Source organism: Castanea sativa, chromosome 8 (assembly GCF_040712315.1).
Source record: "Castanea sativa cultivar Marrone di Chiusa Pesio chromosome 8, ASM4071231v1".
Lineage (NCBI taxonomy): Eukaryota > Viridiplantae > Streptophyta > Magnoliopsida > Fagales > Fagaceae > Castanea > Castanea sativa.
Window position 1 is genome coordinate 51,356,227 of NC_134020.1, and position 17,596 is coordinate 51,373,822.

The 17,596-nt window shown below is 33.5% G+C and overlaps 1 protein-coding gene and 1 pseudogene across 1 annotated transcript; one reads left to right on the forward strand and one right to left on the reverse strand.

The window, feature by feature from the left end:
- The first annotated feature begins 2,804 nt into the window (after window positions 1–2,804).
- LOC142606625 (TMV resistance protein N-like) lies at window positions 2,805–6,843 on the forward strand (annotated as a pseudogene).
- Window positions 6,844–12,734: 5,891 nt separating this feature from the next.
- On the reverse strand, window positions 12,735–15,368 carry LOC142608020 (G-type lectin S-receptor-like serine/threonine-protein kinase LECRK2). The gene has a single exon (XM_075779726.1). It carries the CDS (start codon window positions 15,192–15,194, stop codon window positions 12,807–12,809), a length of 2,388 nt encoding a protein of 795 aa, XP_075635841.1. The 5' UTR covers window positions 15,195–15,368; the 3' UTR covers window positions 12,735–12,806.
- Between the last annotated feature and the right edge of the window lie 2,228 nt (window positions 15,369–17,596).

Below are 17,596 nucleotides of genomic sequence, written 5' to 3' on the forward strand. Positions count from 1 at the left end.
AAATCTTGTATTGAAGAAATTATAGCTACTATGTGGATGACTGAAATTCGCAAGTAATCCATTTTATTTTTATTTTATAACGTCCTAAAATAACTTGTATTTTGAATGGGCACAATAATAGAGGGATCACAATTCACAGGTAATTCATTCAAATAAATCCAAGACTACATTAAATTGTATACTCAATTTATAAAATGATTAAGTGGTTGACTATAAATGGAATGGTAGAGACTTTCTGTTTACAACTTTTTACAAGAACTTATCACTTCTTTGTAAAATTTAGTGTTCAATTTTTTCTTTTGGCCAAACAAACACATGTATTAAAGAAAAGAAGTCCTTACAAACCGATTTGAAAGAGTATCAAACTTTATAAAAATGGTAGTGTTAACGGGGCATCGTAAGAAAAAACTTTATGTTAGTAAAGTCAACTTTTTGTCAGATTTTTGACCAAGGATGTAGAGCCAATAAAGCCAACTTTTTGAGTTTCACTTGTCACTTCAATATTATTTTCAATCATTTCAACAATTTATGCAAATTTTTTATTAGATAGATCCCAGAATAGATCAGCCTTAACGGACTGGCTGTTAACATTTCCCTTATAAAAAAAATAAAAGATGAGGATGAGGTTCCTCATACAAAATTGAGTTCACACGTGGCCCTCCTTCCCGGTGTTTTCCTTTTTTTGTGGGGTTTTTGGATAGCTTCCAAGTATTTTCCTATGCATATGGTCTACACAAATGGAGCCTACATGGAAAAAAGTAGCAAAAGTTGGGTTTGATAGACAAAGAAAATAGAAGAAGAAGAAGAAAGTGACAAAGAAAATTGGGGAAAAAAAAAGTGAAGCATAATCTTACAAGTTACCAATCACAAAAAAAAAAAAGAATACTTATTTATTATCTTTTTGAACTAGTACCAATCACATTCACTACAACATACGTTTATAAATTAAAAAAAAAAAAATTGGTTTGTACTTTTAACATTTAAAAAAAAATTATTATTCATTTAAGTATCTCACAGTTTTTAGTGACATTATTGTTCAATAAGAAGATATAAATATATTACGTCAATGTATGTAGTGAGTTTCTATGAGGTATTATTATCTCATTAAGACCATTCACATATTGGCACAGTAGCATAACTACGTTACTCTTAATTGCCATTACCATTGTCTTTAGAAATGGTCATGTGAAAGGTGGGAGACTTCATTGTAAAGGCTAAGCAGATCACTCACTTGTATTCAATTGTGGACTCTTGTGTGGAAGAAATTATAGCTACAACGTGGATGACCACTTGATTAATAGAAAAGTACATATATCATTTCATATTTATAGTTTTGTCTTTCTAAACATTTCTTTTTTATTTTAGGACAAATTTTGACTGCAAACTAGTTTGTAATCCATAACTACAACTCCACTAATTATCTTTTTATTGGATATGAATTTTGACTAATCTACTGTTGAATTATATTTTCTTTTTATATCCTTCACGTTGCAAAATTTTCAAAAATTCAAAGGTCAATAGTTATGTCGTCAATCAAATGCTTAAATTTCAAGTTTTTTTAGTTTAAAATTATGCATAAAAAATAAGATTATGAATAAAATAGTAAATAATATATGATTGACATGAAATTTGACATGAGTGTTAAAAACTTAAAAAAAAAATGCAATCTAACAATAAGAATTTTAAAATATATAACCATGTTAATTGTTTTTTAGTGGGAGATATAGACATTGGCAATAAACGGACTTTTCATTTATTTTATAGCATCTTGAAATAAAATATATTCTGATTGGGCTCAATAAGACATAGAGGGGCTAAAATTGCATAATAAAGTTTTTTTTTTTTAATTTGAAAAAATTTTATTTTGCCAAACAAGTCCTTTTAAAACTTGCGTAGATACAAACAAGGCTATTTTTCCTAGAGAAGTTTCATAAGAACCTATTTGGTAAAATAATTTTTTAAAATTTTTTAAAAAAGCATTATTTATCAAAAATGACTTATAGAGAGACTGACATTTAATTTTATACTCAATTTCACAACATGCTTTAGTAGCCAACTAAGTATGACAATAACTTGTTCAAATATTTTACATCAATTTATCACTTTTTCATCTCTTTTTCCATGGCTCATGGTAGACCATTTTAATAAATTGTAAAAATTGAGTGAGTGTAATTTCTATTCAATTCCTTGTGCAAGTGGCCCTTCTCTTCCAAGTGTTTTCCTTTTATTTTTTTGATAAAAATATCACGTAAAGAGGCATGGGAAGAAAAAAAGCATTAAAAAGACATTCTTGTTCATCCCGACAATTTAAATTCAATGAATTTATAGTGGGAGGGCCACTTGCCCACCGACTCAATCTGACAAAAAATTAATTGATGAGTCATGGAAAATGAACTGTTGACCCATCTTCTCACTCTTATTACAAGTTACAAACACCTACTTCCATATGCGTCGACCAAGAGGCGTTTTTTTTAGGGTTTTCAGTCAAACTTGCAATTTTATGAATCTGTAACCTCACTATTCAAGCTCATCCATTTCCTTTATGGCTCTTCTTCTTTTTCTAAGAAATGGAAATTTGGGTATTTCTCAGTTTTAGAGGTGAGGATACTTGCAAAAGATTTACAGATCATCTATATACTGGTTTGAAACAAAAAGGCATATCTGTTTTTAGGGACGATGAAAAATCCAAGCAGGGAACATTCATAGCCCCAGAACTCTTGAAAGCAATAGAAGAGGCGAGGTTTGTGGTTGTTATTCTATCAAGAGACTACGCTTCTTCAATATGGTGCTTGATTGAACTAACAAAGATTGTTGAGTGTATGGAAATGATGGGATTGGTAGCTCTACCTGTTTTCACTATGTAGATCCTAGTGATGTGCAGAATCATAGGGACCCTTTTGGAGAAGCCTTTTCTAAACATGAAGAGGCCTTCAAGGATAACATAGGATATGTACAAATGTGGAAAGTTGCTTTGACAAAAGTTGCTGATCTTGCTGGATGGGATTTAAAGGATAAGTATGAATTTCTTTGGAATAATGCTATTTATAGTTATCTTGTATTTCTTTTTTCTTTTTCAGAATTTATTTATTGTTACTTTCTTTTTTTTATTATTTGGTCACATGATAAAGAGAGTATTTAACTATTTATAGAATAACCTAGACTAACCCTATTCTAATCCTAGTAGGACCAGATTCTAGACATGCAAGTATATACTGTACACAGACCTTGCAACAAATTTGGCCCCTAATCGCTCTAAAATCGTCCCCATAATACATCTAGTAGTGAATTTCTAAATATAATTAGGCACTCTCAATGTGGCTTAACAAATCTAAGATTATGTTTATGATGAATGTTTTGTCTTTAAATAATGTGGCTAGCTTTGCTTCATAAAAATTATTGTTTTACTATTTTCTTTGCGGGCATGAATCAATAATTATACAAAAAATCATTGGAAGGATATTTAGTGAGTTGTATCACAAACTCCCATGTGTTTCTGAGGACCTTGTTGGAATGGACTCCTATGTGGAGAGAATGTTGGATTCGTACATAGGTGAAGGGTTGGGTGGTGTTCACTTTGTTGAGATATGCGGGATGGGTGGAATGGGCAAAGCAACCCTTGCACTTGAAATTTATAGAAGAATTTCAGGTAACTTTGAAGCTAGAAGCTTTATTGTGAATATTAGAGAACAAAATAAAAATCAAGGTCTAGTTTCCTTACAAAAACAACTTTTTTCTAAGATCCTCATGGAAAGTGAAATAAATATATGGGTTGTTTGTGAGGGAATCAATATTATAAGAAGCATTGGAAAGGAAGCATGATTGGTTTGGTCCTGGAAGTAGAATCATTGTAACAAGCAGAGATAGCCATTTATTGATAAGATGTGGTGTGGATTACATATATACAGCCAATGAATTGAACAACAATGATGCTTTGTAGCTTTTTAGTTGGAGAGCTTTTCATAAACCTCATCCAGAAGAAAATTATGTAAATTTGTCTAAGGACTTTGTGAATTATGCTAAAGGCCTTCCTTTAGCTCTTAAAGTTTTAGGTTCTTCATTGTTTGCTAAAAGAACGAATGAATGGAAAAGTGCCCTAGATTAACTAAACAAAGAACCTAATAGAAATATTTTGGATATACTTCAAATAAGCTTTGATGGGTTCACAAATACACAGAAAGGATTGTTTTTAGATATTGCATGTTTTTTTGAAGGGAAGAACAAAGATTGCATAAGAGATATACTGGAAAGTTTTTGCTATTATCCAGACTACAATATTCGTGTTCTTAAGGACAAATCTCTCATAACCATTGATGACTAGGATAATTTGTGGATGCATAATTTGTTGCAAGATATGGGTCAAGAAATCATTTGTCGTGAATCTCCTATAGAACCTGGTAGACGTAGTAGGTCATGGATTTATGAGGATGTCATTCATGTATTGAAGAATAATAATGTAAGTTGACCAGTACAAGCCTGAACTTAAAGAAGTATTTATGTTATTATAAATTTTTCTAAGAATTTACCAATTATTTTAATTTCATTGTTTTTGTTCATTAGGGAACAAAGGTAGTTGAAGGCATAATGCTAAACATACCTATTCAAAAAGTGGAACGCTTGAGTGCTGAAGCCTTCTCAAAGATAAAAAATTTGAGATTGCTTAAAATTAAAAGTGAGAAACTTCCAAAAGACTTCATAAATGGTACTAAGCAACTTCCAAAAGACCTCATTAGAGGTAAGGTGCAACTTCCACAAGGCCTCAGTTATCTTTCAAATGAGTTACATCTTCTCGAATGGCATGGATATCATTTAAAATGCATACCAACCAATTTCCAACTGAACAAACTTGTTGAATTGAGAGTGCATTGTAGTGGCATCAAACAACTATGGAATGGAAATATGGTAAGATTTTTAGTTATGCAAATGTGCATTTTATTCGTTTTCATTTAGACTTCACTTTATGTAATAAATTTTATGGTTTATAATAGAATTTAGGCGAGTTAAGACTCATTGACCTAAGTGACTCACAAAATTTGATTCAGATGCCAAACCTTAGTAGAACCCCAAAGCTTAAGCAATTGATTTTTCAACATTGTAAAAGACTATAATCATGCATCTATAGAAGATCTCAAACAGCTTATTCGATTGGATTTAAATGGGTACAAATGTCTGGAAAGCCTTCCTCACAAGATCAACTTGGAAGCACTTGAAATTTTTGCTCTTGGTGGTTGTTCAAGATTGAAGAAGTTTCCAGAAATTCTAGGAAATATGTCACGTTTGTCAAAACTTTGTTTGAGTGAGACAACTATAAAAGATCTACCATTATCAATGGAGCATTTAACTGGCCTTATTGAATTGGATCTAAAAGACTGTAAAAACCTTTCAAGTCTTTCGAAAGCATGTTGTTGTTTGATGTCTCTTAAAATTCTCACTCTATTTGGCTGCTCAAAACTTAATGAATTGCTAGAAAATTTGGGTAATATTGATGGCCTAGAAAAGTTAGACGTGAGTGGAACTACTATAACAGGGCTACCTTTATCTGTTGTTCGCTTAAAAAAACTCAAAGTACTATCTCTCGGTGGATGTGTGAGGCTATCATCTAAATCATTCAATAAGCTCTTGAGTTTTCCTTTAATGCAACGAAAAAGAAGTCCTGATCCCATGGGCATGTTAGAGTGTTCTTTACAAGGCTTATGGTCTTTGACGCAACTGGATTTAAGTTATTGCAATATTTGAACAATTCGTGATGCTCTTGGGTCCTTGCATCTTTAATAATATTAAATCTAAAAGGAAACAATTTTGTATGCCTTCATAAAAGTATCATTCAACTATCTAATCTGAAATATATTTATATGGGTGGTTGCACTCAACTTCAAATGTTGCCTAAGCTTCCATTAAATATGTATTTGATCGATGCAATAGGGTGTACCTCGCTGGAAATGTTATCATTAAGTCCAGAATATGATTTTCGGCCGAATATGATGTATCTAGTCAATTGCGTCAAATTGATTTCTAATCAAGGCAAAAGTGACCTGTTGTCAAAAATTCTAAGACATTATATCATTATTAAGGTCTCTCTCTCTCTCTCTCTCTCTTGTTGTGAGTGAAGTTCTAAACATCATGATTTGTTTGATTCAGAGATGCTATAACCCGAATGGGTTCACATATCTCACAATTCCTGGAAGTGAAATTCTGAACTGGTTTAAGCACCAAAATGTGAGGGCTTTAGTGTATCTGCAAGTGCCTTCACGTTTATTTTTAAGTAGCAAATTTATGGGAATCCCTGTGTGCTTTGTTAATATATTCCGCCAGCATCATCCACTTCACCAACTTCATATTAAAAATTATGCATATATGACATGTATGTATGAGCTTCATTGTTCCATTAAAGCCAATGGATATCGATCTTCTAGATTGTGGCTTCCTTTATCGGACGAATTTGATAAGATTGAATCGTATCATCTTTTGCTCAAATATTTTCCCTTTACACGCTTTGAAAGCCACTGGAAAGAAGTATTGGATGTTAATGAGTTCCTCCAAATTGAGGTTACATTTGAAATGGAAGGCCCAGGCTTGGAGGTTACGAAATGCGGAGCCCATTTGATATTCGAGCAAGACATTGAAGATCTCAAACAAACTAAGCCTAGGTCTAGCAGTTGCATTATCACTCCTTATTATGAGGATGATGATTCAGGAGATTCAGAGAAAGATACCAAAATTAAGGAAAGCCGTGATGATGAACCACCACACGCAAAGTGGACAGAGCACCCTAATCTAATTGAAAACTGGATTGAGAATTCAGGCATACAAGGACAAGGTGACTCTGATTGTGAGTGAGGAAAGAGGAATCCCAGTGAAAGTGGCACCTTTGATGAATCTGCACAGTTGAGAAACTTCTTTTTTCTCTTTGATTATTTTTTGTAAGTCACCTTTTTCTCTTTCTTATGGGACTAGTTTGCAATTAATCGTGTGTTCATCATTTTTGTTCAATTATGCCAAAGGGTAAAATCAACACTTTTGTTGTTCTATCTATAGTATTTGCTACAATATTTTCCGTAGGAGAATACAATTGAATATATGCATCCCCACTTTAGTGTTGTTGTGATTTTGTTTTTCTTCATCACATTAACCCTTTTGAAATCTGAAAATGGAGTCAATGATTTTTTATTTTTTTTATTTTTTTTGTCAGTTGTATGAAGCTTTGGATATTTGCCTTTTAGTTTTCGGATTTTGTGTTGAGTTTGCCCTATAATTGGGCCTGTAATAGTTGAATTAGTTTAATTACAATTTTATTTTTCATTTAGACAATTTGATTTTAGAAATGAAGTTTTGTCTAGAACTCCTAATGTGTTTGTGTGTGGATTATCTTTCCGTATAATATTGTAGTTGATGGATTATCTTCTATCAATTAAATATAATTTATTATGTTATTGTTGATCATAATAGTCTTTATTGTTCTACTTTAAACAAACTTTTATTTTATTTGTTTATTTAGTTAAGTGTGTGTTTGGCTCTAAATTAGAAAGCTAGTTTATTTTACTATTTAGTTTATTTTTGCTACTATTCATGGGTCTTACTGTACTATTTCAGCTAACTTTTTACCTTTAGCTACAAAATTGGTTTCAGCCTAAAGTTACAACCTTACTCAATATCTTTTTATTGGGAGGTTAATTTTGACAAATCCACTATTGGATTACATTTTCTTCTTATATCCTCCATGCTTGCAAAATTTCTATAAAATTAAAGATCAATAAGTATGTTATCAATAAATTGTTTAAATTTCAAGTTTTTATAGTTCAAAATTATGCATAAAATATAATCTTATAGATCATATAGTAAATAATATCTAATTGTCACAAAATTTGAAATATGTATTAAGAGCATAAAGAACATATAATCTAACGATTAGATTTTCAAAATATGTAGTAATATTAATAATATTGAGTAAAGTTGTCCAATTTTGTAGCCAAAAGGGGGGAAAAAAACCCCTTTCATTCTCTTATTTTTTATGACTCTCTTAGCTGTCTCTCCCATCCTTTCTGAAATTTTGTCCTTCTCACTGTCCCTCCCCTGCCATAGTTCCCATAGTCATAAAAACAAAAGCTTTTTAGAGCATCTCCAATAGCATCGGCAAACACAAAATCATCTTTACTTTGGAGCTTTTTTAAAACTCAAAAAGTTTTTTGTTAATCAATAGTCATTTTCCAAACCTGATGTGCTATTGTTCGTTAGCAATAGTATAAAACAGAATAAAAAATTAGCAAAGAAAGGAGTGGGGATGGGGGTATGGAGATACGAGTGTTAAAAAATAAATAAATAATGAATGAAGAAATAATATTTAAATGAGATAGAGAAATGACAAAGAATCTATTGGAAGATGTATTTGAAAAAGTAGGTAGGTAAATGTCATTATTCACTGTCCAAATAGTACAAAAATATAGAGAAGCTGCTAGAGATGCTCTTACGTGGCAAAACAATTGAAGCAATTAGGCAAGTGGTTGCAACTTTGACTTCCAAAAATGGCTCTAGTGGGAGTTGGGAGAAGCTCTTCAAGCATAAATTTTTGGTATTTACAACAGCTGCGCAAATGGGTTCTACTTTTATCTTTGGATAAAACTTAGGTAAAGTTCGTCTTCCTTAACTATATTAAATTTAATTGTTTACATCTAGAACATAGACTTTTCAGATTATCATTGAATTTCTTCACTTTGCATGTTTGATCGTTTGTTTGTTGTCTATTCTTTGTTTCGAAGTCCTAGAACAATGTCTAGTCCTAAACGTGTGATCCAAGGTAGCTTGGTTCTATAGGGATGTACTGAAACTTACTTTGTTGATGAAGTCAATCTAAGCTCAAGCAATGATTATTCAACATATGCAATACAATTCCAAAATAAGTTATTTAGATTGACTCTTTTTGTTCAGAATAAATTATTACGTTTCTTTCGAGATAATTAAGAGGAAGAGTGCCGGTGTAATTTAGATGTTCATTCGATTCTATTTAAAATTATTACCTTAGAAATTTGATCGGTCAATGCAACTGAAATTTTCTCTTGCAATGCAGATGAAATAATGGTTACAACTGATGAAGGTCTTGAATAGGTTAGGGATATACGAATAGAAGTGTCTGAAAAATTCAATATGCATCAATCTTTATCTATTTCTTTGGAGAATTCAGGTTTAGTTAGAAAATGGTGACCTTAGACCAAGAACAATATATTAGCAGTGCATTCTAGTGCTACTTGGTATAAATGTGACTTTATGTTTGAAAAATTAGTAATTATATGTATCATGACCAAAAAAAGAGTGTAACTTGTAGAGTCTAACCTAGTCTGATATGGTGCCTTACTAAATGGGTCTGGTAGCATCAATTAAAAAAAAAAAAACCAAAGATCTCATGTAATTATTCACTAATATATTTGCTCATCCAAGTAAGATTTTTAGTATCTTCACTTCAAAAAACTCTTATGCCTAAGTAGTATGATGACTGATGATTGCGTACATTATATAGGCTACTGAGATCAACAAATTCATTTTCTACTGGAGCATGAAATTTTGATCTTAATAGATTTACCAAGTCAACTAGACTCTGTTCATCAACTTTCTCACATCTTTGTTGTTTGATTACAGGAGTGAGACAATTAACCTATTGTTATAGGAAGAGCCAAAAAAGTCTTCCAAGAGGAAAATCCAGTATAACTGGAAAGATAACTCAAAAAAATTATTAGTTTGACATCAGAGAGCTACTAAGTCCAACATCAAAGTAGTCTATATGAACTTGAGCTTACACCCAAGACGGTCGAGTCATAACTTGAGCTACTAAGTTCTACAAGCCATTTGAAAGCTTTCAGTTCAGCTTGATGTCCAAAAATAATAAGATTGAGGTTTTCTCTATACTACTATCTTCATCGTATCATAACAAAATCAGACTTCTAAGTTCTAACCATGGCTTTTGTGCTGTCGTACTGTATCCATTACTTGTTCTTTCTTTGGCTGCATCCCCCTTCCACTTCGGCTAAATCTAATGCAAACATAAGCTTGGGATCTTATCTCACTGCTCTTGATGAATCTCTTCCTGTGGTTCCCCATCCGGTGACTTTGCTTTTGGATTCCGACCAATTGGTGCAATAGGCTTCTTACTTGCTATATGGCTTGAAAAAATCCTAGAAAAAACCATAATTTGGTCAGCCAATGGAAATAGTCTAGTCCAAAGAGGATCCAAAGTTGAACTTACAATAGGTGGCCAACTAATTCTCTATGACTCAAACATTCAACAAGTTTGGGCTGTTGATGTTGCTGCTAATGGAGTTGACTAGGCATCCATGCTCAACACTGGGAACTTTGTGCTTGCAAGACAAGATTATGTCAACTTATGGGAAAGTTTTGACTCTTTCCGACTAAAACCATATTGCAGAGTCAGATGCTAAATCAAGGCAGGAGGATCCATTGCTAAGACCTTCCATTGCAAATGTTGGGTGGTGCCACTGAAGTTTTAGTGCCTCCATGTCCTTTTCCAACTACTTCAGCATAATCAATTACCCATAGGTATGCATCAATGCATGTTCCTTGTTAGTACTTGAACCATGTTTGGTTGTACTATTTTAGTCTAGCACTTGAAGCATACTTGGTTGTACTGTTTTAGATACTAGCTTGTTTGTTCCAATGTAGGAGTATGTTCACATGTAATCTCTTGTCAATTCAGTATTTTCTTAATGCAGCTGCATAAAAATTTTAGTCCCATTTATGGTTGAAATCAGCATTTTCCCTTCCCAATAGTGTTCTAATTTCATTTTGGAATACTATTTATAGAATATAAGAAAGAATGTCTGTAAAAGAAAGAAAGAAACAAAAAAAGAAAAGAAAAAACAGTCAGTTGATAGCCTCTACTAATACACATGGGTAAAAAAGTTCACTTTTGGAGTCAATGAGTTAAGCCTCAAAAGAAAGGGAGGGGAAGATTCAAACTAATGATCTCCATATTGTAAGGCATAATCTCTTACTATCTCTTGGTGTTGCACCCTTTTTTTGTCCATAAAAGAGAAGCAAAAATGCTAGCGCAACAAGTATTTCTCTTGATATTATAAAACAAAACAAAATATCATTTTACTAATATAAAGGTTGACTAGGAATAAAGACGGTATGATTGTGATTCCTTTTCAGTTTTCACCCCACCATTTTTTTCTTTATTGTTCTTTTTCAATTTTTGTACCGTTTATCCTTCTATATCCCATCCATGAATCCTTACATAGCACTGATGAATAGTCCTAAATGCCCAGATCATCTTTGCATGCCATTTTGTCAGAAGGCAGTTTTACAAAGGTGTAGGACAGTGGTTTTGATCTTGTAAAATCTAGCCATATTTCATCTAGGAAGGCTCCAATTAGTTCTAGAGTCAAACATATGTCAAACATAGTGGCTCCAATTAGTTCTAAAGTCTAGTAGACACTAGTCATTGTCCTGACCTCGTCAATTGGAGTTTCCTAAAATTAGTAGAGGGATTCTGCAGGCGAGTCAAAATTCTACTTATAGCATGCTACTCATTTTTTTCAATCCTTATGAATGGTGAAATTAACTGTTGGGTTTTGTATTAGTTTTATTGTGGTTCAATACTCAACAGAAAAATGATTTTTTTTTCAATACTAAACAAAAACTTTATCTTGCAACCCCTTTTTTTTGTTTGATACAAATTTTATATAAAGAATTACTTGACAAAGAAAAGTTATCATTTCTTTGAGAGTATTGGGACACAGATAATAATCATACATTCATGAGTATACCATTCCTGGATATTACCTGACTTGCCAAGCAGATAGTATTGACAATTAAACACGCATAAAGACTTAAGCAACCAGAAAGGTGATTACATAAAAGGATTTACATTGAACTAATAAATGCGGATGGATCTGGAGGAACTGAGACCTCAACTTAAGACATATTCCTTCAACTTCAAACTTGAAAGATTCTGCATGAGTCCAAAATTTCATCTAATCTTTTATATGCTCGTCATTTATGCAAAATAATATCTGATGGAGTTGCTTTGATGCTCAACACTTCTCTAGTCAGGATAGTTCTACAAGGAAGGCACTTTACCAAGGCAAGAATGAACATGGATTTGTATCTCATTCGCTGCTCTGTCTTGCCAAGTATCGCCTCCTCACTTTTCTGTTTCATCTATCAATTTGGTTGCGGAAGTCAAACTAATCTTGTGGCAAGATCGATTATGTCAAGTTAATGTTGCAAACCATGACAAATTGTAAGTCTTGTTGTAAGACAATAGTTTGGATCTTGATAAATCTAGCTAGATTTAATCTAAGAAAGCCTGCCCGAAAATAAACTATACAGCAAAATATGTTGATGATAGTGGCTCCAACTAGTTCTAGAGTCTAGTAGCTACTATTCATTGTCCAGACCTAGTCAATTGGAGTTTCCAAAATTTGGTAGTGGGATTCTGCCTATGGTATATTACTTGGTTTGTCAATCCTTATGAATGATGGCATTAAATGTTGGGTTTTGTATTAGTTTTATAGTGGTTCAATATTCAATAGAAAAGACACATTTGTGTAGTACAAAAGGAAAACCATCTAGCACCCCACCCCCCTCCCCCCCTTTTTTTATATTCAAATTTCATATAAAGAATTACTTGACACAGAAAAATTGTCATTTTATTGAAAATCTTGGGACATATGGATAATTATTATTCATATTAGAGTACGCAATTCCTGGATATTACTTGACTTGCAAAGCTGATAGTATTGACAACTAAACATGCATAAAGACTTAAACAACCAAAAATGGTAGTTATATAAGAGGATTTACATTGAACTAATAAATGAGGATGAACCTGGAGGAACTGAGACCTCAATTGATCCTTCCATTATTTGTACCACTTTCTTCATTGTTGGCCTTAGTGATGGATCCTCTTGAATGCACCATATTGCAATCATCACATATTTCTCCACTCTCTTCATGTCATCTGTTGCGTCCTCATCATTCTCCACTAACAGCTCCAGTTTCCTGTCTTTATAGCAATCATATGCCCAGTCAGCTAGTATCATCTGATCCTCATCCTTTGCCTCTGCTTCAAAACTCTTCCTGCAGCAAATGAGCTCTAGCAACAAAATGCCAAAGCTATAAACATCCACCTTGATTGTAACAGGCATGTTTTTGAACCATTCAGGTGCAACATACCCTTTAGTTCCCCTAATTCCAGTAGTAATACGAGTCTGATCTGTTTTCAAAAGCTTAGCTAATCCAAAATCAGAAATTCTAGCTGAAAAAGAGTCATCTAGGAGGATGTTCTGCGGCTTGATATCGCAATGGATGATTTGGGTGCTGCATTCTTCATGCAAGTAAAAGAGCCCCCTTGCCGTTTCTAATGCAATTTGAATTCTTTGGTGCCAATATGGTCGTGAACCCCCAAATAGAAAGCTTGCTAGAGAACCATTACTCATGAATTCATATACAAGAAGCCGATGCTCCCCCTCATTGCAGAATCCTAGTAGTTGGACCAAATTTCTGTGGTTCGTTCTTCCAATAGCACTCACTTCAGCTTTGAACTCCATATCGCCTTCTCTCTCCATATTATACAACCTTTTAACTGCAACTGGTTTTCTGTCCTCATATTCTAGAACCCCTTTATAAACTTTTGCAAAGGCACCCCTCCCTAGCTCTTCCCTGAACCCATTTGTGGCTTCTGTTAGTTCCTCAAAAGTGTAACTTCGCAAATTCATGCCTGGCATGACCAGGTATGGATTAAGGGCCTTTGGTTTCCAATATTTGAAACGAAAAGAAGGCAGAAAGGCAGCCAACAGGAAGAGTAAGTTCAGAAACACCGAGCTGCTAAGGAGCAGCGACAGAATAAGTCTCACAGTTGAATGATTTTTCTTCTTCAAATCTGCACCTGAAAGGTTAGAAGTAGAATTATCTTTCCTTATTTTGATTAGAACTTTGCTTCCAGCGAAGGAGGGGTCCTTTATCCCATTTGAGAGAGGAATTTTCTTTTTCCAACACATCCCACTTCCAAAAACAGCAACTGCACAAAAACAATCACCCAAGCAAGCTTTCCTGCACCAATCCTCAGTTACGGCATCATAACGTCCATAATCGCCTAAGGGCCAATTTACACTTACCATTTCACTTAAATCAAACTGATCTGTATCTGAAGATGCTTCATAACAACTTTGTGGAAGAAAGTCCTGTCTGCAACCTTTCATAACATCATTTGGATCAATGTGGATGTATCCTATTGGGCAATTGCAATTTGGTCTTTGATCCCCTCCTAGCTCGCAGTAGCTGTTGAACCCACAAGCTCCACTGCCTATGTCTTCCGTAATTTTGCATATATTTGGAGGCAGAGGGTTAGAAATTAACCAGGAATTTGAAGTATTAGTGCTGCTTTTTGGATAAACATAATGTATAAGAACTCCATCATATTCCATGACTACTCTTTGATAGTATTCCTGTTTAGAAACAACATTTGACAATATGGTCGTAAGTATGCTTCTGTTTCTAGCTGTAAGGTATATAGAGCCAGACTCATTGAAGACCACCTGAAAGCCACTACCTGTAGTTCCACTTCGCCAATAAACAGTGTTAGGCCTATCTATAGGGAATTCTAAAGTTTGAAGCACAAGATTTCCATCCATTTGTAGTTGGAACTGGAACCTTCCATTAGAGTAATTCCTTTCTGAGTAATGAGCTACAAGCTTGCTTCCCAAAGTCATTGTCTGTGTAGGTAGCATTGTGTTTGTCGGATGCTCAAAACTCTGCCACAAATGGCTACCGTCCTGGCTTGCCAACACAAAGTTTCCGGTGTCAAGCATGGCTGCATAGGCAACTCCTACATTACCTGACTCAGAAATCTGTATCTCTGTGCCTGATGGGTCACTGAGTATCAATTGGCCGTCTTTGGTAAGTTGAACTACGGATCCTGTTGGCACTAGATTACTTCCATTGGCTGACCAGACAATGGTTTCCTCAGGTATTTTGTTGAACCATATGGCTAGTAGATAGCGTCCAATTTGAATTTGTTTGAAACCAAAAGCAAAGTCACCAGAAGGCGATGCCCAGTAAGAGCCGTTTTCCTGTGCAATAAGGGATGAGGCTAGAGATTGGTTGCTGGAACTTTGAGCTGTGGTGGAATATGGCAGCAACAGAACAAGAAGCAACAAGGAGAGAAGATATGATAGTTGTAAAGCCATAGTATTAGGAGTTTATAATTGATACACTTTGTAGTATAAACGATAAACTGTATTATGACAAATCTACTGGTAGAGGAAGATTTGCATTGGGAACATAATGTTATAAGTATTGGGCAGTGGAACACTTCGTAGCATAAATGATAAACTGTGAGGTGAATGATAAACTTGTATAATGACAAATCTACCTTCTTCTTTTTTCTTTGCCCACTCTTAAAAATTTCCACGTTTTTGAATTTGACCCATTCTCTTATATTGACTTCACTACGGTCTCATGTGGCTGCGCCACATATAGGTCAGGTGGTCCCAGGACCACCCTGAAAAGAAAAAAAAAATTATCTATTTATCTACCCTTAAAAAAATATTAGGAACACCCTCAAAAAAATTAAGAACACTCTCAAAATTTTTTTATACCAATAAAATTAAAGAGAGATGATACGTTCACAACATTTTTACCACATTTTTACAACAAATCACAGGTGGTTAGTTGTTATTAATTCATATTTGAACCTAACAATAAAATTACTTTTTTGCAACAATAATAACAACCAGTAACAACTCACCACTTATGATTTGTTGTAAAAATATTGTGAACATATCATTTCTCAAAATTAAATTTTGGTGGATTATTTGTTACATTTCGGCCGGTACCAGTTTTTAGAAGAAAAAAAAAGAAAAGTCCTTAAACTGACAAACTCGTCAGCGCAACATGTCATTACCTGCGTCAAATACCTAAAAAACAAATCCAGCCATTGCAAAAGTCGCCCCTTCTTCTTCTTCTTCTTCTTCTTCCTTATCTTCTTCTTTGCTTTGTCTCAGACGCTCTGCTAATTTGCCTCTTCTTTCTTTTTTTACTCTAGTTTTTGCTTTGTCAAGTTTTTTCTTTAGTTTGCCTTTTAGACTTTTAGCTTGCTGACCCTACCCACATGACAAAGTTTTGGAAATGACAAAACTCAAAAAGTTGATAAAAGAGTTTGATTTTAAACTTATTTATTGAGTCTTGCCTCTTCCCAATATGATATACATATATACATTCTTATTGTACTATTTTTTGTTGTTGTTTTTCATTAGTTAATTACATATTTGTGTTTTAATATTCTAAAATAGTAATTGTTATGTAATAACTAAATGATTTGAGTGTCAAAAAAGAAAAACTAAATGATTTGTTTTATTTGAGGTTTACTTATTTGGATCAATAATTTTATGTTGTACAAGAAAATATAAATATATATTATTTTTAATTTTTTTAGAAACCCTGAAACACCTTGAAACGGTACATCGAAATAGATCGGTACCGAAATATTCCGTTCATCTAAACAAACCGAAACAGTGTCCAAAACGGTATTCATAACATTGCTTTCAAGCAAAAAGAAAAAGCTAAAAAAAAATTGAACTAAAATATAAAAAAGAAAAAAATTGTAACACAGAATCTGAAGAAAAAAAATTGTAACAGAGCAAGCCTACTCAGGAACACCCTAAGAAACATTCTTGGAGCTGCACTAGGTCCACTTATGATTTTTTTTTTTGTAAATAAATTAAAAATTCCAAACTAATCACGCGTTTTATCGTTGAAAATGCTTATCCAAATGGGCTCCAACATGTTGGGTAATTCTACCCAAAGAATTGCCAAGAAGATTCCTAAAGGTGAAAGCCACTCACCATTTCTCAAACCCACCCACGTGAAAGCCACTCACCATGTCAAGGAGAGAAGATATTTGTAAAGCCATAGTATTAGGAGTTTATAATTGATACACTAGGTAGCTAGTATAAATGATAAACTGTATTATGGCAAATTTACTGCAGGTAGAGGAAGATTTGCATTTGGAATATTTTGTTATAAGTATGGGCAGTGGAACACTTTGTAGCATAAATGATAAACTATGAGGTGAATGATGATTTTGTATAATGACAAATCTACATGAGTCCTTTATTATATTTTCTTTGCAGTCTGAAGAGACTCTTTCTCTATTCTACCGCTGGAAACAAAGACATCAGGATTTTCGTCATTGACTTTGATTTGATTCGATGCTCTTAACATGTGGTTTACATTTACTGCACTCTCCTAAAATTTCCACTTTTTTGAATTTGACCGGCTCTCTCGTGTTTATTAGTATTGACTTTACTACTGTCCATCTACGTCGGCATGTTTGTGTTTGGCACAAAAGTTTCCTTAAGGTCAATTCCTTTGAAGTGGGCTCGTTCCCTAATTCAAATTTAATATTACAAATCTTTAAACGTGTTGGACTATCACCTCACTTAAAATTTTAAATATTGTAATGTGGTAATAGTCAATTTTCAGTTAAATCCAAGAAAGGAAAAAAGAAAAAAGAAAAGAAAAAAAAAAAAGGTTCTGCATGTGTCAAAAATTTCATCTAATTTTTTATAGAATTTTTAGGGTACACAAT